This window comes from Heteronotia binoei, chromosome 2 (assembly GCF_032191835.1).
Source record: "Heteronotia binoei isolate CCM8104 ecotype False Entrance Well chromosome 2, APGP_CSIRO_Hbin_v1, whole genome shotgun sequence".
NCBI classification, from domain to species: Eukaryota; Metazoa; Chordata; class Lepidosauria; order Squamata; family Gekkonidae; genus Heteronotia; species Heteronotia binoei.
In genome coordinates this window covers 51,270,557-51,292,086 of record NC_083224.1, presented here as the reverse complement: position 1 = coordinate 51,292,086, position 21,530 = coordinate 51,270,557, and the positions used below count along the sequence as shown (strand labels likewise).

General features: G+C 42.2%; 1 protein-coding gene across 3 annotated transcripts; it reads right to left on the bottom strand.

The window, feature by feature from the left end:
* Positions 1-1,820: 1,820 nt before the first annotated feature.
* On the bottom strand, positions 1,821-15,727 carry AAR2 (AAR2 splicing factor). 3 transcript variants are annotated; one of them, XM_060230959.1, is made up of 4 exons: positions 15,520-15,727; positions 12,497-13,296; positions 10,443-10,672; positions 1,821-2,549 (listed from the first exon to the last, which is right to left on the bottom strand). In XM_060230959.1, exons 2-4 carry the CDS (start codon positions 13,251-13,253, stop codon positions 2,382-2,384), a joined length of 1,155 nt encoding a protein of 384 aa, XP_060086942.1. In that variant the 5' UTR covers positions 13,254-13,296; positions 15,520-15,727; the 3' UTR covers positions 1,821-2,381. The 3 variants fall into 3 exon arrangements, with proteins under 3 accessions (XP_060086942.1, XP_060086943.1, XP_060086941.1); XM_060230960.1 differs by lacking the exon at positions 15,520-15,727 and adding an exon at positions 15,359-15,519; XM_060230958.1 differs by lacking the exon at positions 15,520-15,727 and having other exon boundaries at positions 12,497-13,503.
* Between the last annotated feature and the right edge of the window lie 5,803 nt (positions 15,728-21,530).

Sequence of the window (21,530 nt, the reverse complement as noted above, 5' to 3'; positions counted from 1 at the left end):
GGTATTTTTCAGTTGATTGAAGTGTTTTTTGCTGAATAAATTTGTGGCAGGTATTCTGCTATGAAAAAGAGCCCCATGGCGCAGAGTGGTAAAGCTACAGTACTGCAGTCAGAGCCCTCTGCTCATGACCTGAGTCCGATCCCAGCGGAAGCCGGTTCATGTAGCCGGCTCATGGTTGACTCAGCCTTCCATCCTTCCGAGGTCGGTAAAATGAAGACCCAGTAGGGGAAAGTGTAGATGACTGGGGAAGGCAATGGCAAACCACCCCGTAGAAAAGTCTGCTGTGAAAACGTTGCAAAAGCAACGTCACCCCAGAGTCGAAAATGACTGTTGCTTGCACAGGGGACTACCTTTATCTTTTTGTTCTACTATGTGTTCAAGGATAGAAATTAGCATTTTCCCACTTTCCTTTCTGCAAGCTCCTTCTGACTCCTGGAAAGACCATTCCTTGGGTTGTCCATCTCACTCATACAGAGAAACAACTGTAGTGTTCAGGGGGTGGGGAGTGTGCAGTGAAAAGAGATGGAGGTAAATTCTGATCCTCCCCTTTCTTCTCTCAGTGGAGCTGTGTTTGCAGAAGACACATGTAGAACCATTTCATCCCCTTCCCTCTCCTCACTGCAGTCCCTCAACCTGTCAGCTAGTTCTTCACATTGGTCCCATGAACGAAGAAATTATCTTCCTGGGGGCTGGAAGGGGCTGCAAGAATTGAAAGGAATGCAGGAAAAAAAATAGCATTCTATGCAAACATGGCTGAACACAGGCCAATAATTCAGGATTAAGCTAGCTCTGAGTTCTTTTATTGGATTTCATTTACTGGTTTGCATATGTGAAAGCACAGAAACTCCTGCAGACAAGAGTAACTTGTATTAAACTATGCCAGCTACCTTTGAGGCTGAGATAAGACACTTTACTTTAAGATAGAACAAGAAGTGTTCTGTCCCCTTGACAGCACTGTCAACAGCACACAACAATATTTTACACACCAAAGAGTGCAGGGACATTTCATAAGAAAAACTAACACAGATTTATTGCATGCTGAAGACTAACAAGCAGGTTACCTTGTTAGATACACACACCAACTCTTGAAGGAGTCTAATAATCTGGAAAGGAGTGAGATGGACAGCTAATTCCTACACAGTAGGGATTATTTTCTGAAAAATTCAACATCCTTCTGCACCCCAGAGAAAGCATTACAAGGTAAGAACAGGCAGTGAGCTAGCTGCAGGCGGTTTTATAGCATTTCCGTTGCTCCGAAGCAATGACAGAAAGTCCTTGCCTGTCTTGTAAAAGGAGAGAGAACTTAAGTAACAAGAAATGAGAAAATTCCATGTAGCCTTTTAGTATCAGCTTGGACAGTATACAGTCACTGATTAAATTCTGTACTTCTCTTTCATTTCAAGTTTGTTTCCCTTGAGCATTCTGGCTGTTCTGGCAGGAAGTAGGGAAACCCTCTGATTGATGGAGAGGAAAAAGTAGTGTAAAAGGATGGAACAAGGGAGAATTCCAGGACAGATTGAGTTTGACGTTGTTATGGGACTTCTATGTATAATCAATAACATGTATTGCCAATGAAGTTTTAAATGCATGCACAAAAAGAATACAACACTTTCCATAAACTTAACTCACACGCTTCCACATGTGTGAATTTTTGCTAAGACTCTGAGGTGTTTTGGATCCCAATTAAAGCAGGAGTCTGTAGTAACATAGACCTGTTTAGTAACAGTTTTACTAGCCAGTATTCAGTTAAAGAGACACTTGTGTTTCCATGTAACTGAGCTCAGAGTGATCACTTAATTAAGTACAAATTAATAAGTTAGTTACAGCATCCTAAAACTCTATCAGAAACATCTACTACAGCATAACCTTAAGCAGTTACAAAGAATGACAAGGTGAGTTGTTTGAATTCTCTTCATTTGCACCATTAACAAGATATTTTTATTTGTCATTGTTCAGCTCAGGCACGTGTTAGAAGATGATGCATGGTTTTCCATGTACAAGATCATTTGGCTTATTGCTGCTTCCCCAATAATAAAATATGGCATCACATTCTAAATGAGTCCAGCATGAAATACTGCCATTTCAAATGTGGGTTTTTTCAACCTAAGGGAGGAAGGGTTCTGCTAAGAGACATCAAACAGCAAAGCCAGAACAAACCTTTGGAGAACAAGACACCTCTGGTGGGAGAACTAGCTGTAATCTGTTCCACATGTTCCAAAATGTCATCCATTTCAAAGTTTAGCAGTCTTTATGGATTTCTTGGAACTGCCTCCATGAATGGTGGTATAGAGTTAGAAGTATGCATTGCATGATTGAAAGTGGAATCAGGGAGAGCTCAAGAATACAAAAGTAGTTTAGAAACAAAGTACAGAGACTCTAATTCAATCCACAACTGCCCCTTCTGGCAGCTCTACTACTACTGGAGCACAGTCCTCTGGTTCAGCCTCAAAGTCCCACTTGAATTTCTTCGTTAGGTGGGCCTTAAACCTTTCAGCCTTCTTCCTTAGGGTCCTGTCAACTGCTGGGCTGCAGGTGTAGGAGAAGAACACCTAGAACATACAGCACATCAGTCAGAAGAACAGCATAATAAAAGAAGCATCTCCTGTGGGTTGGGGTTAATCCAATGAGAATTCATCTGAATAGAGAAGATAAAGCATCCACTGGCAACTTTCTACCTAAGAGTCTTCCTTGTCACAAAAATCAAAGCACATAATATCCACACCACAGTTCATTGGCAGCTTTGGGTCCAGTGTATAAGCAGAGGCTGCATTCTAAGTCAGTCAAGGTACCCATGCCCCACATTGCCTATTCTCAAACTAACAAAACTCTCTTAAATTACTATTACAAATTAACAGACTGGATTATTGCTGCCTCTTCTTTTCCAGAGTTTGAAAGCAGGAGAAAAGTCACATAAGAAGGTGATAGGAATAAAGATAGATAAAAGATGTAGGCAAAACAAATACACAAATCAAAAAAGAAAATGCTAGAAGTTAAAAACCAGCCTAATATCAGCACAGTCCCAATATGTACCTTGTCCTATACACCAGGGGTGGCCAATGGTAGCTCTCCAGATGTTTTTTGTCTACAACTCCCATCAGCCCCAGCCAACATGGCCAATGGCTGGGGCTGATGGCAGTTGTAGGCAAAAACATCTGGAGAGCTACCGTTGGCCACCCCTGCTAAACACAATGAGCCCAAAAGTTTCCATAGTTCTGATCTGGCTTTAAGAAGAAACTAAGCCAACCTCACAAGCTTGTCCTCAAGAATCTCTTTTGGATATAAGGGAAGGAGGACTTGGAACAGCTGTGAAAAAATTAAAAGCTCAAACCATGCCCGTTACAGCAATTTCAATTGATGCCTTCTTCATTTCCTGAAATTAACACTCTCACATAAGAAACCCTAGACAACTGTATGACGTTTAAGTTTAAAAAAAAATCATTCTGATATATCTGCATGCTTTTCCACATGAATAAAACAGTTCTGTAGGAAAAAGCAATCTCTTAGCAGACAATGGATTGGACGAATCCTAGGTAGCAGGCGTAAGGACTTCTATTTGGGGAGGCTCCTGTGGGAGTGGAAGAATTGCATTCCATCAGCAGAAGCCACTGCACTTGTGGAAACACTCGTCAAGATCCAAGCCAATGCATGCACATACTGCAGCACGTACTCTTAACAATCTCTCACTTATGACAGAAGGAGAATGCCAAGATGGAATCAGACCCTCCTGGTAAGCATTTTATAAACTTTACAATAAGAAAATGAGCTTCCTAATTAAATGCAGGCACCTTTTCAATCAGTCAGAAGGTTAGGAGATTAGTTGATTTAAACACTGCAGCAGAAGACATAATTTTTCTTGGAAAGAAACTTTCAGACTCTCACTGACATGCTCTTAGCCAGCTTTTCACAGATTAGTGGTTTGCTTCTGGCACTTTTAGACCACTGCAAACGTGCTTCATTTGATCTCCAATATCATGTCTTTTATGATAACATTTAATTGGTTAATGTAATTCAGTTCAGAGGCAAAAAAGCTGATGGCTTGAAAAAGACATCTGCACTGCAGGATGAAACTGAAAACACATAAGGGACAAGGAAAGTGTGTGTGTGTGTGTGTGTGTGTGTGTGTATATATATATATATAAATAAAAGGCTCTACAGACACAGCAGCTGAACACACTAAAAGTTAATGGCACGGTTCATTGCCTTGTGCATGATGGATCATTTCTCTTTCTGGTTTATCATATTGTGAAATCAACTTTTAAAAATTACTGCTCCTACTAAAATCATTCTTTTATGGAGGGATCCTGGCATTGGAAAGCAGACGAAATATAAAATTATGAGTTTCACTTCACTAGTGCAATAACATTATATGTAAAAGCTAATATGGGTTAAAGCTCAGTTGCTGGCTTTCTAAATCAGCAAGCTTTTTAAAAATTAAGCTATGATCATGCTGTCTGCTATGTACAGGTTTCATCTGTATATAGAGAAGTTTGTCATCAGACAAAATATGACAGTACAGTCTTAAGAATCTCAGTTTCAATTTTTGTCTGCTTTAAAAAAACAAAAAAAACCAAGTCCACAAAACAATTCAAAGTTCCCAGCCCTTATGGCTGTGGGGCTATGTTTACTAGCAAGTCAACACCATCTATGAAGACTCCTTCCAGGCTTCAATATTCAAGGGGAGAAGTTTCTACACACTATTTGATGTGGTCATCCATCTTTAGCTCAAAGCATTCAGCCCTGTCCACTGTATAGTGCAGTGCTTAAGCATTGCCTTCCCAGGTTACCCGGCAACTCCAGACCTCACATAAAACATAAATCAATGTCACCTATAATATTCATATCTAATATGCTTAAAGTATGTTTTTGAATATACCATCAACATTAAACCTTTACAATTTGGAAAAATGATATAAATATGCAGGTATTTGCCTCAACTTTGTCGAAGCATTACCTTTTTTGGCAGGATTTATTTTTTGAGGGGTGCAAAACTACTTCAAGCCCATCAGCATCTCAAACAAGGACTTGGATCCTAATGGATGCTTTTCATTGGCATAATATCTGTAGTGGTTATTGCCTCATGGAAAAGCGTAGAGCTAAGCAAACCTCACTGTGTCTAAACTGCATTCCTTCTTAGTGCCAGGGGTTCCAATCAGATGGGACAAATTGCGATTAAACTGTGTTGGGACTTAAGAAAATATCACCCATGCCCTCATACCTTCCTGCCAGTGTGGAGCTTAATTAAAAACTTCCTGGTTTGACCAAAGTCCATTTTGCAGTTACTCCTGAATGCAGATGCTCAGTGCATGAGCATGGAAAGGATCTTTGTTCAGACCCTGATGCAGTATAACTGGTACTCGGGAATCTACAGAACACTGATATGGCCTGTTTTTTTCCTGTTGGGCCTTCACAGGATCCAACTCTACATCCCTAAAGTTAAGCTAAGTATTCAGGGGCTCATTGCAAGTGCCAGAAGATTCTCTAGTTCCTATTCATAAAGTGCCTCTAGAGAGTGATGGCAGTAATCCAGCTTTGGCTGGCAAGGTGAGAACATACATCTTGCAAAGCAGCCATTTATTCCCTGCCACTTTTCCAAGTGCAATCGCACTTTTAACAGAGAGGGACCTCTAAGCGCTAGGGAGCCCTACATGCAGGCCAAGCTTATGTGACAAGAAGGAAATGGAGCCAATATTTCAGCAGAACGAAGAGATGGAAAATGATCCGGCAGGGAGTCATCCAGTGCAGATGTTGTTTTAAACATTCCGACAGATATCAGCAAGCACTAAGAGCCTGAGTTAAAAGACTCAAATTGACTCCAATGTTAAAGAGCTGGGAATGCGCCATAAGTCATTCCTGGGTTTAAAAATCACACAGCAAGCAGAATATAACACCCACCAAGTAGGAAAAAACAAGAAGTCTCATTGGATGAGCGGGAACAATGTGTGCAAGAAATATAAGAGCAGCAGAACACACTTGTACCATGCTTGTACCATGCCTTCCTATGTGGCAATATTCCCACATTACATCTGCACCATGCCTTTCCCCTATGACCTCACAACAGTGTATGTGGAATTTTATCTGCTGAACACAGGTCAGTGGCAGGTCAGGCTCAGAAAGACTGACTGGCCCAGAGCCTCCCAGTAAACTTCATGGTTGTGCAAGGATCAGAGACAGGGCTCAGGGGCACTATGATACCCAGTTCAAATATACCACACTGGCTGTACTGTAAGCACAAAAAAATGTGCTTATAGTACAGCCAGATTTCCTGATTTTAAATGGCTTAAAACTCTTTGTTTACTGACCTCCCCTTCCAACATCATTCCTGTTCTTAGGAATGAAACAGAACTTCTGCAGGGTTAAGTTCCTGTAAGGTCTTTACAATGAACAGACACATGCACTGCTAATGGGTTGCCTGAGCATTATCAACTGCCACCTGCTGTTGACAACTCTTGCTTATGACTGTCATAAAGCAGCTAAGAGATGCCTCCCTCCAGCTGTCTGGGTTTTTTTTAACTTTCTGTTCAGCTTCAATGATGGCATGAGGCAATCTATTATTACCACACAGCCTAATTGAATTTCAGTTTGCAAATGAGATTGTTGTAGTTGTGTCAGGCCTACAAGAACTACAACCACGGAGAGTTAAATTCTATGGCTGGTGCCTGAAGGGCCATGCTTGTGCTTTAATACAGAGGTTTCCATTGCCGTTTCCTGCAGCAGGACCCATTCTTCCAAGCTGAGACTGAAGGTACAACAATTCTTTGGTGTGACTTTCTATGAGGCTGATGCTGGAAGGGCAAATCAGAAGTCATTCTGTGCCTGCCATCGTTATCCAGATTAATTTTAGGCTTTGAAACATCACGAGAGTCTTCTTTACAAACAAAGGCAATCACTCATTCCAATTCTGCTTCACTTTATTGCTGCTCTGACATCCACTGTCGTGTTAAGGACACTGGTTGAATAGGAATTTTTCAGGACAAATCAGAAATGCAAAGTTGTAATTTAGTTGCCTTTGGGAGGCTGCAGAACCTCCTTCCTTGGGGGTTTTCATGCCAAGGCAAGACTGGCATGTGGCAAGGATGCCTTGAGTGTGAGTCATTATTTATTGGATTTCAATCTCCCCCCTCCCCACAGCATGTTCCAGAGTAACTGACAAAAATCACCGCTGCCCAAGCAACCGCTGCAAATCGATACAAAAGAAATGTAGCAAACAAGGAAAACAATCAATACATAAAATGATTCCACATGGACTACTGGCGACTTAGGAGTGCCCCCTCCCTTATGCCGGTCACATAATGCTCTGTGTGGGGGATGGAAAATGAAAGGGTAGATTTGACCCCTACTTGTCTGCCATCAGCTGCTGTGAAAAGCTCCTGCCATCTCTACAGTTCAGTTCTACAAAAAAAAACAAGGATTTTTGTTTTGTTATTTGTTCCATGTCTTCCAGTGTGATGCTGCACTGCAGGCTTTCAGTAGGACTAAGTACAAATCCAGGCACACATCTAAGCTCTTCAGCGGGGGATGAGCTGCTAAAAAAGGCTTACAAGCTACTTCTAAATGAGCTGCTGCTTAGAATAATTATTTGCCAGTGTTCTGTAAGGCAATGTTCCCTGTTTTAAAGCAGAGACCTCTATAAAGCTACAACATGGGATTAATATGTGATACAAAGCCACTATCACTTTGTGAGTTCCCCACCAGTCAATAACATGCTACAGAAAAACGCAAAATGTAATGGTGTCTATTCACACATTTACTATTTCTTCTACGCATCTGCATCTTCTGCTTCCCACACTTATCTTGAGGTGGCTTTGGATTCAAAACTGTTATAATAATCAAATAAAACAATCAAAACAATGTAAAACTCAACAATAAGGGACCAAAAAAGCCTAATGGTTCTAACAATTATTAAAACCAGCAGAACAGCCCCCTAATAAGTTCTGCAAGGTGAGAACAAAAACAACAACAAAATCAAGAGAAAGAGTGGAAAAGTAGGGAAGTTTTCACTCGGTGCCTAAAGCATAATAGATTTAGCACCCAGTGAATTGTGGTGGAGCAGGAATTCCACAACTGAGGCACCACAAGAAGAAAAGTGCCTGTTCCTGGTGCATGGCCACATTGCTTGTGAAGGCATGGGTACACAAAGCAGAGCCTGAGAAACTGAGATGCAGGCTTGCATTTCCTTAATAATACGTTACAAGAAAAGAAGGGGAACCATGATATGGAGTTACTGTTTCTTGAGGCAACACAATCATTAACATCACATCTCTGATTTGAGACCAAACTTGAGCTTTGGGTTTTTTTTTGGCATGACTGTTTTAACAGCAAAATGCTAAGGGAGAAGCAAGGAAAAGGAAAGGTCCCCTGTACAAGCACCAGTCGTTCCCAACTCTGGGGTGTCGTTGCTTTCACAACGTTTTCACGGCAGACTTTTTACGGGGTGGTTTGCCATTGCCTTCCCCAGTCTTTTACACTTCCCCCCCAGCAAGCTGGGTACTCATTTTACCGACCTCAGAAGGATAGAAGGCTGAGTCAACCTTGGGTCGGCTACCTGAATCCAGCTTCCGCCGGAATCGATCTTAGGTCATGAGCAGATAGTTCAGACCACAGTACTAGAGTACCGCTGCTTTACCACTCTGCGCCACGGGGCCGCTAAGGGAGAAGCAAACAAAAACCAACCCCCTCATTTTCAGTTTGGGTTTTCTTAATTTTGATCTTCTGTTACATCCGTACAGTTAAGAGAACATAAGAGAAGCCATGTTAGATCAGGCCAATGGCCCATCCAATCCAACACTCTGTGTCAGACAGTGGCAAAAAACCCGCAGGTGCCATCAGGAGGTCCATCAGTGGGGCCAGGACACTACAAGCCCTCACACTGTTCCCCTCCAAAGAACCAAGAACACAGAGCATCTCTTGCCCCAGACAGAGAGTTCCAACAATATGCTGTGGCTAATAGCCACTGATGGACCTCTGCTCCATATGTTTATCCAATCCCCTCTTGAAGCTTGCCATGCTTGTAGCCGCCACCACCTCCTGTGGCAGTGAATTCCATGTGTTAATCACCCTTTGGGTGAAGAAGTACTTCCTTTTATCCATTCTAACCTGACTGCTCAGCAAGTTCATTGAGTGCCCATGAGTTCTCGTATTGTGAGAAAGGGAGAAAAAGAGCCCAAAGCATTTTAACCTTTCTTCATAGGGAAAGTGTTTCAACCCTTTAATCATTCTAGTTGCCCTTTTCTGCACTTTTCCCAATGCTATAATATCTTTTTTGAGGTGCGGTGACCAGAATTGTACACAGTACTCCAAATGAGGCTGCACCATCAATTTATACAGGGGCGTTATGATACTGGCTGATTTGTTTTGAATTCCCTTCCTAATAATTCCCAGAATGGCACTGGCCTTTTTTATTGCAGTCACACACTGCCTCAACATTTTCAGTGAGTTATCTACCATGACCCCAAGATCTCTCTCTTGGTCAGTCTCCTCCAGTTCACGCCCCATCAACTGGTATTTATAGTTCGGATTTATAGTTCGAACAATTTAGTGTCATCTGCAAACTTGGCCACTTCACTGCTCACTCCCAACTCCAAATCATTTATGAACAAGTTGAAGAGCATGGGACCCAGTACTGAGCCCTGTGACACCCCATTGCTTACCGTCCTCCACTGCGAAGACTGCATTTATACTCACTCTCTGCTTCCTATTAATTAGCCAGTTTTTGATCCACAAGAGGACCTGTCCTTTTACCCCATGACTCTTGAGCTTTCTAAGGGGCCTTTGATGAGGAACTTTATCAAAAGCTTTCTGGAAGTCAAGGTAAACAAAATCTATTGGGTCCCCTTTGTCCACATGTTTGTTCACCCCTTCAAAGTACTCTAACAGGTTAGTGAGACAAGATCTTCCCTTACAGAACCCATGCTGAGTCTTCCTCAACAATTTTTATTCATCAATGTGCCTACTAATTCTTTCTTTAATAACTGTCTCCATTAACTTTCCTGATATTGGAGTCAGACTGACTAGCCTGTAATTTCCTGGATCTCCTCTGTAACCCTTTTAAAAGATGGGGGTGACATTAGCTACCTTCCCGTCCTCAAGAACAGAGGCAGATTTTAATGAAAAATCACATTTTACATAGTTCTTGTGAAAAATTTCCAGATTGCTATTTCCCAGCACAAAGAACAACAACAAAAAGAGATTGGATTTATATCCTGCCCTTCACTAACCAAGGAGAGCGGCTTACAATCTCCTTTCCCTTCTCCTCCCCACAACAGACACCCTCTGAGAGAGCTCTTTTGAGAACTGCTCTTGATAGAACAGCTCTGAGAGAACTGTATCTGAACCAAGGTCACCCAGCTGGCTGTATCTGGAGGAATGGGGAATCAAAACTATTTCTCTCATATTAAAGCCTGCACTACTACACCAAACTGGCCCTCCAAAAGCAACTTCCTTACCTGTAAGGTGCTGGTTAAGAAATTGTCTTGGGAAACTATATCCACAAAGAAGTCTGCTGGGATTTCACTGAGCTGATGGTACAGGACAGAAATTAGATTGCTGAACAGGGAGTGATGCTTTGCTATGGCATCCTCAGACCTGCATAAGAGATTCAGGAGATTTTTCCAGTGCTCAAATGCATCATACACGTTCCCAATCAGGAAGCAGATGAAGGCGAATTGCAACTCCCCTGCAAAGGTCCCACCAAAGAAATGTAAGAGAAACAAAAGAGAACACAGAAAGGGCTTTAGTTGCAGCATGGTGGTGTAAGGAAAGAGCATGCAAGGGAGCATGTTTTAATGTCTTAAATACCTAATTTAAAATTTTATGTTTGATTTATCTGTTGTAAGCCGCCCTGAGCCACCTTGGTGGGAAGGGCAGGATATAAATCATAAATAAATAAATAAAGGAGGGCATGTCGCTCTTCAGATTTATGTGTAGCTGTCATTTTAGCAATCATCCATTTACATAAACTAGCATTTATATTTATAAGGTTATGTTACCACTACATGCTTGGAGTCCTGTCTTATCTACAGAGAAAGTAAGCAGTGAGATCTCTCTCCACAGTTTCTCGCCCTCTCTAAGCTGGAGAGACTAGCTTTGTGCTGAAGGGCATCTTCTCACACTTACCACAATAAAGATAGTTTCAGAGTGCTGGCCTGCAGCACAACAGCTAGATGTGAGACCAGGAGCACCTTCCAGACAAGCAAGATTGTTAGGGTATAAGATTTCAAGAATATTTGACAAAGGAAGCCTTGACTCTCAGCAGCCTATACCCTGCAAATCTTGTTGGTCTCAAACGTGCTGTTGGACTTGAATCTTGCTGTGTGGCCACAGTAAGTAGATTTGTGAATGCCTTCATATCAAGCAAGGAAGTTGGCAAAAGCAATGGTGGCTTAATTTCATAATGCAAGAAAATCTTAAATTACTTGTAGAACCAATTAAATTGCTTTTACATCACAAAACTTCTACTTCTATGTAAACAGCAGAAATAAAAGAAGGATTTTATAGACATCACTAATCTCCCAGTTTCTAATCTTAATAATGATTATGTTCAATCCAGCTTACTTTTACAGTTCTCATCCCATGACACTTAAGGACAGATCCCCCAGATCAGGTATTTAGATATGATGGTTACTGTCCCTTGTGTTCAGTAGTCTGGACTAAGTAATCACTAGCGAGGGATGCCAGCTGGTGGTCTTTTTGAACATCATTCATTTTGTTTATCCAAGTAGTATTAAGGCTCTACCACAAGAGGTCACCACCACCGCACTTCAAAAAGCTTGGATTCCTAAATTCATTTGCTTCCTTGCAGTTGAAACAGAAAAACAGCCAACCCTGTTTTAAGGGAATTTACCATGAACTGCCCAATTTATGGACTAGCTTAAGCACAATGATGCCTTGGTAGGCTTCTCCACTTCTCTTGCTCCTTTTCCAAACAATAAGGAATGATCAGCACACTTTTCTCCTTTCTCATCTCACCTCACAACATTTAAAGAGTAATGTTTGATTTATTACAATAAATGGCTGCACCTGCATTTATGGGGATTCAGTGAACCAGTAAATACAAGTGCATATCAGAAAACAGACACAACCATAAAAGCGGGGGGGGGGGGGGGGAGTCTGTAAGTGGTTGTGCTGTTTGTTGCGTGTTCCTCTAAAACAGATATATGCATTCAGACATTATGATTCCTTTTGGACAAGACAAAACACCTGTAGTGTAATACTTTTTATTAGGCCAACCAAAATGTCACAAATTAGCAAGCAAACTTTACTGTTGCCCGGCAGCTTTCCCATAACATCCAACATTTTTTTCTCCAACCCCCTCTCCACTTTCAGCATGTGTCCTTTTGAAGGCTTCTGAGGAATTCAAAAGCTTGCTCACTAATTTGCAAAAGATCAGTTGGTCCTAATAAAGGGGGGGGAAGTATTAAATAAAAGATACTACCTAATGTCAAGCGCCAATATCCACTTTGGAGCAGCATGAAAGACAAAGAAGAGTAGATGTACTCACCAAGCACATCCTGGGGATTGCTGGAATACTGTTTGTTGATCACAGTCTCCAAGGCATAGCTAAGGTCCATGCTGTGCCTGGTAACTTCTTCAGGTGTAGCACCTTGAGGGTACATTTGCTTAGGAATCTCTGTGAACCTGATCTCTGTGCCAGCTTTCACCTGCATTTGGGGAAGCCTGGCCAGGCCTTCAGCATAGCTTTTGCACTCTGTGTCATACCGAGGCAAGTTCTGTTTGACCCGGTCTTTAGTATACTTCCCAGCCAAAACAGGCAGCACCTCTGAAAAGGAGCATATCTGCCTGCTTTCTGGCTCCAGCTTCTGCATAACTGGTTCGTTAATGAAATTGGTGAGAGAAATCCATTTCTTCAGAGTGTCATATGGGTAGGGACCCATAAACTTGTCCATTTCCTGCAAGTTGGCCTTCATGGCTTCAGTCTCATTTTCAGGTGCTGGAGTGAGGTCCACTTCCTCTTTGGCAGGGTCCCAATGCAACACTTGCAGATCTCGCTGCTTCAAGTTCAAGAAGAAGCCCACACGAGGACCACTTTCTTTGCTATTGTCCTTACTGACAGAGCTGTAATGAAGGAAATGAATTCCTGGGGGGATCATCTTGACTCCCCGGAACTTGGGGCCCACTTGCCAAGTGTTATAGTCAATACCAAGCTCTGTTCCTTCTGGCACATTCAAAATAATAACTGTGGCCCCCTCAAAAAAGAGCTGCTGGGCCAGGTCTTGGTCTATCTGCAGTTCTGCCATCTTGTCCACTCCTGTGGTTATCCCACAGCTTCTTAATGGAAATCTAGCAACAGGCAAACCAATAACATTTGACTATCATTTACTAGCACACAATGTGATACAAGCATTGCCACAATGGAAGAGAAGTAGGCCGAGTAAGTTTCAAGGACACATCACTCAAACCTCTTAGAAAAATATACTTGCCACTGGCCAGTTCTCATCAGGAGTCCAAAATGTTCAGAGGCTGAAAAAAGTTTACCTTTGCACGGTCTCAGATGGATCTATGATGGCAAAGCTTTCTTAAGAGTGAAAGCTTTCAAACTGGTATCTCTAAGCAATTTATCAGGGAGATCAGAAGAAGCAACAACTGACCCTGAACTTTTGCACTAAGTGAACATTTATACAGCACCCACATTATGCTTGCCGTTGTACATAGTATAGGCATTACAGGCACAAGCAGCAGTAAAGAGGAAAATACATGAGATGAATCCTGCTAATGATAAAGCAATTTATCTATCTAGAAAATGCATCAGTTGCCTGTCCATAGACCTGCCTAAGCTGCTTATTTCTAGCAAATAAGTTAATTGTGAATCTAGCTAGAAACCAGTGTTCTCTCTAAGCTGAGTTAGTATGAGCTAGTTCACAGTTTTTTAGCCTCTGGCTCACATATTTTTGTCTTAGCTCACAAAAAAATGGCCCCAGAGCAAACAAATTTATGCAGCAGCTCACAATTTTAGTGCTAGTAGCTCACAAAGTAGAATTTCTGCTCACAAGACCCCAAAGCTTAGAGGGAACATTGCTAGAAACTGCAGGAAAGTGGAACACCGTGTAGCATATATGCATTGGATAGAATGCTTCCAAGCCTCCAAATGGCAGGAAACAGAAAATGATAGCAATAGTCAGGCCTTTCAGAATTTGAAAGCAAGTAACAGAAGAGAATTAATTAAAAGATGAAAATAACCAGGAATATATAGAGTATCCTCAGAAATCTAAATGCGCCCACTTTCACCAGAACAGACTTGTCTCTTTTCTCACCCTATTAACACACTACAACTACTTATAGAGGTTTGCCAATGTTCTTTCAGACAGAGGATCCATATCTTTTAAAAAAGAGCAGATCACAGAAACTCAAAGGAAAGCTCTTGACTCTGTGTTACAACATATACAGGAGGGGCTGTGGCTCAAAGCAACTGCTTGGTGTACAGAATGTCCCAGGTCCAATCCCTGGCATCTCCAGTTAAAAGGACCAGGCAGTCGGTGAGGAGAAAGACCTCTGAGACTCTGGAGAGCCGTGGCCAGTCTGAGTAGATAATACTAACCCTCATGGACTGATGGTCTGATTCAGTGTAAAGCAGCTTCATATGTGTTTGTACTTTGCTTGTTGAATGTCACATGTGCAGCCACTGGGGTAAAAGTTTTCAGCAGAGCTAGGCTAATAGAAGTCTCAGGAGAGCCACTGCTTGTCAGAACAGGCAATGCTGGGATAGGACAGGCCACTGGTCTGACTCAGTAAAAAGCAGCTTCACATACAATCTTCTCTTTCTTATGCCTCTTCACTTATGCAACCACAGAAGCTGTACATACATCTATCCTGGAACAAGAAACAAGGCCCAAAGTCCCAAGCTGCTTAAAGCAGCCTGTGTAGGCTTCCAACCCTCCAGTATGCAGGGCTAACGGACAGGTGGGCTGCTATGGCCACAACATTGTCGTTATTAACACAGAACACTAATAAACTCAAAACCTTGCAGAATTTTAGGCAAAATCAGACAAAGGCTATGTTCCCACTCAAAAATAGAAATGAAGTCAACAGAGAGTGGCAAAGTGGGCTAATAGAGCTAACATATAGTCAAAACTTGAGGTTTTTATAGTTTGTCCTTATATCCCGGACCAAAACTCTAGGAAAGAAAAATGGAAGGGTTAGCGGGACTCCCCGCCCCTTTCTTTACAGAGTTTCTACAGCGGTTAACCCTTTCGTTGATAGGTAGAAATTCAATAGATTAGCCCCCCCCCTCCCCTCATTACTGAGCTTCCACGTGGTAGAAGCAGCGCCTATTGGTGTCTCCAAACACCCTGAGCAAAGTCCTCGACAATTCTCCGATGGCAAAAGGGGCACAATTTCTACACACCCGTGAAAGAAAAAAAGAGACAACAGGAGCCTCCCTTGAAAAAGAAGAGGAGCAGCAACCATAAGAACCGGTCATTCACAACAAGGGGTGAGAAGCCAGCCTGTCAGCGGATTCATCCCGCACACACAACCGCAGGGAGGAGAGTTTATAGCGGAGCTCACCAGCAGACACCGCCAGGCAAGGTACAGCTCCCGCGCCACGACAATTCGGCATCCGTACAACCCATCCAAGGAGAAGTCTCCGCCGGCAGGGCAGCTCCAGGAAGCGACTTCACAGCCACTTCCGGTTGGAAAATTCAACCAAAGGCTCGGTCCTCCGACCATAGAGAAGTACAAGAGTAGGCCGATTGTCCCTGTGAGTAAACAGTCCGAGTAAGTCCCGGAGCTGCGTGTTAAAACGTTCCTCTCTTGCTCCTAGCCTTGTGAGTGAACCTAAGTCCTCCCAGAAAGCGTAGTTTTTGAAGCTGTTTATTATTAATAATAAAATAGCAGTATTGATGAGGAAACAGTAGTTTTATATATAAACACAGGACCATGCTCTCCCCATAGGGATACACTCACTATACACACTCATAGATCTAGATCAGGCTTCTTTGGGAAAAGGCAGGGCATGCACCTTCGTTTAAAATTTAAGGCATACTATGTCAGACGAGGTGTTGAGGATACACTGGTTTTTAAAAACACCCCCCCCCCCTCTTACAGATAGTGGATAGAGGACTGTTGCTGATTCTTGCTAACAATTAAATCCTAATAATAATTACTTGGAAGTAAAGTGCAATCCTGACAGGACTTCGCTGCTGCATAAGGTTCCACCCCCAAGTCTCCAGGAATTTCCTAATGTGGATTTGGGAACCCTTTTTCAAAAGTTAAATAGCACTCCAAAACGAACTTTTTGAGTTAAATGAAGGATGTTACGTTGTCTGAATTTGTTTTATTATATCTGGGTTGTTTAGTACTTTTAAATTGTGGGGGGGTTTAGCAGTACTTTGGAACCTTGTTTATTTCCCACAAGTTGGCCTCATGGCTTCAGTCTCATTTTCAGGTGCTGGAGGTCAGCTTCCTTTTTGTCAGGGTTTCAGCACAACATCTGAAGATCTGGCTGCTGCAAATTCAAGAAGCCCATGCGAGACCACTTTCTTTGCTGAAGGAAATGAATGCCTGGGGGGATCATCTTTCCTCCACAGAACTTGGGGTTCACTTCAGGGCCTGTGTGGGTGGAAAGGTCTTGCCAGAATGCACTAAATAAACAGAACACAGCAAACCTAGTATGCTCACCTATTTGTAAGGCCCATTATGTGTAGTAAATCTACGTAAGATGCGGCTCTTGTTCCCTGTGCACTGTAGCAAAGCTCCACTTTCTCAAGCACAGATTTAGTTCCAGTCCCTGTTTCTTGCTGTCTGCCCACTTCTTAGCCATGTTTCTACAAGAAACTATGCAACACTCCAGTGCCTGAGTTTGTCCACTCTTGCCCTCCCCCGATCCCTTTCTTTTTTCCCCTTTGCAAACAAGTGGTAACATCTTCCACAATCCTGGAGTCTGTGGCCAAGAAATTTTTAGGGTAATAACCTCATAAATGGAATTTACACAAAATGAGTGGGTAAGCGTTAACTGGGTGGGTTATCAGTATGCAGGTTGGGCCTGGCAATCTCTTGGATAACTGATCAGTTCTTCTGAAGAAAAATGGCTGATGAGGAGGGTGGATTCTATGACATCATAACCCACTGAGTTCCCTCCCCTCCTCAAACCCCTACCCTCTTCAGGCTCCATCCTTGCTCAAACAACACAATGATACATCATTAGAGGAGCATATAATAAAGAAGCATGTTCTGACTATCAGTGCTTTTCTGTCATTCAATCATTTCCAGTTTTATTGGGAATTCAGGTTCAGGAATCCAAGTATCTCAGGATCCTGGCTTTGTCCCTCTGTGATAGGAACTGAAGCTATCTACCTGAGACACTTGTCCAACTCGGGTCTGCCAGCTCCAGGTTGAGAAATACCTGGAGATTTTGGGGATGCAGCCTGAGGAGGGTGGGGTTTGGGGCATAATTTCACAGTTCAACTTCCAAAACAGCCATTTTTGTCAGGGAAATTGTTGCATGGCGATCAGTTGTAATAAGGGGAGATTTCCAGCCACCAGCTGTAGGTTGGCAACCCCATGCCCAGCTGACAGCTACACCTTCAAGCCACTGCTTTGCAGGTGGTGTGGCAATCAGTAGAAGAGAACTCTGAAGGGAAAAATAGTTGCAATTCAGATTACTAGATCACATTTTGGAGTGCTCTCCTAGGTCAAAACCTCTCTGTAAATTGGAAACAAGCAAGGAGTGGAGTGTAGAATCTTTCTTCCCATTGTACTAGTTTAATGTTTGTGTTGATTTTTTTTAATGCAAATGAAAGGATCATTCAAAACTGAAACCCCCTACTGTAATCTGAACCAGCATAGTCCATTCTAACACCTAACTGTCACTTCAGTCTTTTTCATTAGTGAACACAGACTTACATGAAAGTAGTAACTGGAATTCTAAGAAGTGCTTCTAAAACACACAAGCACGCATTTTAGATAAGAGGACCAGAACATTGTCATCACCGTGCTAAAACCTGATCTCTTCAAGACACAACCCTTTTTCCTCCAGTCAGAATAAAAATTTACTCATCCCTTCACAAGGGATGTCACCCCAGCATTGGAAATGACTGGTGCTTGCACAGGGGACCTTTCCTTTCCCACAAGGTAATTATGCATAATCCCCTCCCAATTGCTTTTATCTCCTGAGACACTACCTAAGAATGCTTTCCTAGAAGTAAGCCCCATTGAACATACCTGCTTAGTATTGCTTGCCAAACCTATAGCCCTCCTCCTCAGGTAGGTGAATCAAGCCAGCATTGTATTCACCAACATAACTGAGATCCCAGAAATGCAGACACCCAAGTGCATATGCCAGATCACAAAACAAACGTGGTATACTTAAACCAGGTGGTCAGAACATAAGATTTGTTTCCATTCTTAGTAGTTCTGCTTGTGGTTTGAGTGGGGATTCTCTCTGCATTCCATTTTAATGGTTGTGGATTTGAAATTGGGATGGAGAGATTCTTATTTTGGATTAATTCATCCAGACTAGAACATTTGATATTTATGTGGCATAATTTTCCTCCTTACAGGCCCCCCCCCCACTCCCAAAATACTAGAACTTGAAGGCATCCAATGAAGCTGATCGACAGCAGGTTCAGGACAGACAAAATAAAAGACTATTTCACACAGAGGGAGATTAAAATGTGGAATTCACTGCCAGAGAATGTAGTGATGGTCCCAGGAACAAACAGCTTGAAAGGGAGATTAGATAGATTCATGGAAGTTAAATCTATCAATGACTGCTAGTCATGGTGACTGTGGGAAACCTCCACATTCAGAAGTACTAATCCTCTGAATCCTAGCGCCAGGAGGCAACACCTATTGTTGGCCATCCAGGGGAACTGGTTGACCATGGTGCGAGGCAGAATGCTGGACTAGATGGATTATTGCCCTGATCCAGCAGGTTGGTTCTTGTCTTCTTATGACTGGAGTCCCATGCTGTATTCTTTCCCACAAAGCAGTGGTTACTCCATTAATCTTTAACTCAGTCAAGATTTCTCATGTTGACTTTTCCTGGTCCTTGGCAGTAAAGGACTAAAAGGCTGAAAGCTATGCTTCATAAACAGGAGCAATTCCTCTCTGTAAAGTGTGCTTGCTACATGGTCATCACATGCATGCAATATTCACTTGAACTCCAGAGGAACAGGTTCTGCTAAACCTGAAGCAGAAGAGAATGTACAGACTGGTTGGTTCCTATAGCATCAAAATACCTTCTTTAGCAGTTTTTCAACTTCAGAATGACTAGGCATTTAAAAAACCCAACAGCCTCACCAGTTGTCATATGATTATTCAAATGTGCAATTGTAGAATTAGTGTGTATATAATTGTACACATAGATTTTAAACAAATAATAAAAAAGGGAGCCAAGGCCACCAGAAATGCAGAAGTGCCAAACCAGTGAGGAAACAAACGTTTGCTGTGAACAAAAGTAAATCTTGGGAGATGGGCAAAAACCACCTGACTCCTGGTTTGTGCATTTGAAATCACTTCAGAACATGTCTGTAAGTATCAGATTCTGAGCAGGCCAGTCCACCAGACAAACTAGAGTGGATTGAGGATAGGAGACAATTCATAAAAGCCCTGCAGGAGCACAGCCTAGCTTCCTACACAGAGAAAGATCTAAAGGGATGAGAATCCAAATGGCAGGTTTAGGAAGAGGGACTGGTGGAACAGAGACACATAAATGGGAATGGTAACAGCACAGCCGAGCATGAGCAGCTGAAAACAAGGGATAGCCAAGTGGGAAAAGGAAACCTTGAAGTGGGAAAGCCAGAAACAGCACAAGAGCATGGGAAGTGCAAGTCAAAGGAGGACTATTTTACAGTGTCTTCTATCATCCAAGTAGTTCTGCATCCTTCTACAGAATGTGTCCCCACCCCCATGCACCTTTATCCAAATGTGATGATTTCTCAGTCTCAGAGCTACCCCCCCCCCCCAAAGTCTCCACTGCCCTCCCTCCTAAGAGAAAAGTCAGTGCAGGCCACAAAGTGGTTGAGCATCAAACACATTTATTTCACTTTTATTGAATACAAGAACAGTGAGCACACACGCATACACCACCAAGCACTGAAGGAGGATATGATTGGAGAGGGTGGGGTGGGGACAAAAATAGGAATGGGTGGACAGTGGAATTAGTGAAGGAATGACAGAGCATTGCAGTTGGTTGGCAAGGTGCTTTCCAAATTAAAAAAGAATTATTAATATTATTAATTCATTCATGCAATTGCAAGGCCAGTTTTGGAATTGGCTTGCAGGATTTGGTGCAAACTAAGCAGTTGCATTTTCCACCCACTGGACAGGCCCCAAGAAAAGAAAGAAGAGTGACCAGCTAGATCAGATGGCAGCAGTCGTGATGATCAAGGTGACAGGAAGTAGATTTTTTTTAAATTATGCATGGCTTCAATACTACCACAAATTATAAATATTATATATATATATATAACTAATATATATATATATAGACAGAGAGGTATCTATATATAAGCCACATCTTGCTAGGTGAACAAAAACTGTTTTTTGTTTAATGGCTACTCATCAGACAAACTGGGAAAAGAATCCAAATAAATTAGTCTGGTTTTGCTTTTTCCATTGGTTGATAGGATTGAATTCTGAGCCTATTGATTTTGAAGCACAGCATCTCCACAGTTGTTAGTGGCACTCATCCTGATATACACCAGGACAAGTAGGATTATCTGTTCCACCTAACTATTCAGCTTTTGAGCTGCTTTGTTTTTTGTTTAAAAATCAAAACTGAAGGCTGGGAAATGCCCCCTGCTCCCCTGTAAAGTGGATGGACCATCAGATAATGATGCTCCCAAGATTCTCTGGGTTTTCATTTCTTTTTTAATTGAAAGCACAAGTGTTTTTAGGAATGATCTGGAGTTCTATTTATTTCATCTGCATGTGTCTTATTTCTCTCCCTTTCAGTTCTGGAGTACTTCATAGGTCCCTAAAAAGCAACAGGAAGTGAAAAAGTTAACAAGAACCCTCAGACAGAATTCAGAGAGAGAAGGATCCAGTAGAACTGGAAGTGACTCCCAAGCATGTTGATGCTTTCAGTGCTTACGGGGGCCACACCTGCACAACAGAAGTAGATTAAATGTTGGGGGAGCCATAGAAGCAACTGGAAAGACGATGACCCAGGGCTTAATAGAATGTTAAAACAGCTTACCATATGAGATATCATCCATTGTATCCCAATTACTTGCATTTAAATTAGGCCATCTCTCCAAGTTATCTATATCCCAGTCATAGGTACCAGTTAGATGCACTCCTCCAAGTACCAGTAGTGTATTGAAAAGGTGTGATAAAAGACAAGCATGGTGAAGTGTGTGCGGGCCCTTCTCGAACATCTGGAGCTGCTGTCTGGGTCCACTTGGAAACTGATTAATTTGGTTTGTCATCATTATATTCTGTATCTGCTCTAACTTTCCTTCTCATGCAATGGATGTAGACAATTCAGACAGCCCCTAAGGAAAATGTCCAATGCCAGGTATCATCAGCAGTGTATCACAATAGTTAGATCTGATTATATCTTTGCCCCTGAG

What these genes read in the sequence shown, in the direction of transcription:
- AAR2 (XM_060230960.1), bottom strand. Translation starts at nt 15,420, where the DNA reads ATGGTTGCTGCTCCTCTTCTTTTTCAAGGGAGGCTCCTGTTGTCTCTT. An exon ending in CAATCCCCAGGATGTGCTTG is followed by an intron (nt 10,673 to 12,496) that starts GTGAGTACATCT and finishes GGACCTTTGCAG; the next exon opens with GGGAGTTGCAATTCGCCTTC. An exon ending in TCTTAACCAGCACCTTACAG is followed by an intron (nt 2,550 to 10,442) that starts GTAAGGAAGTTG and finishes TGTATGTTCTAG; the next exon opens with GTGTTCTTCTCCTACACCTG.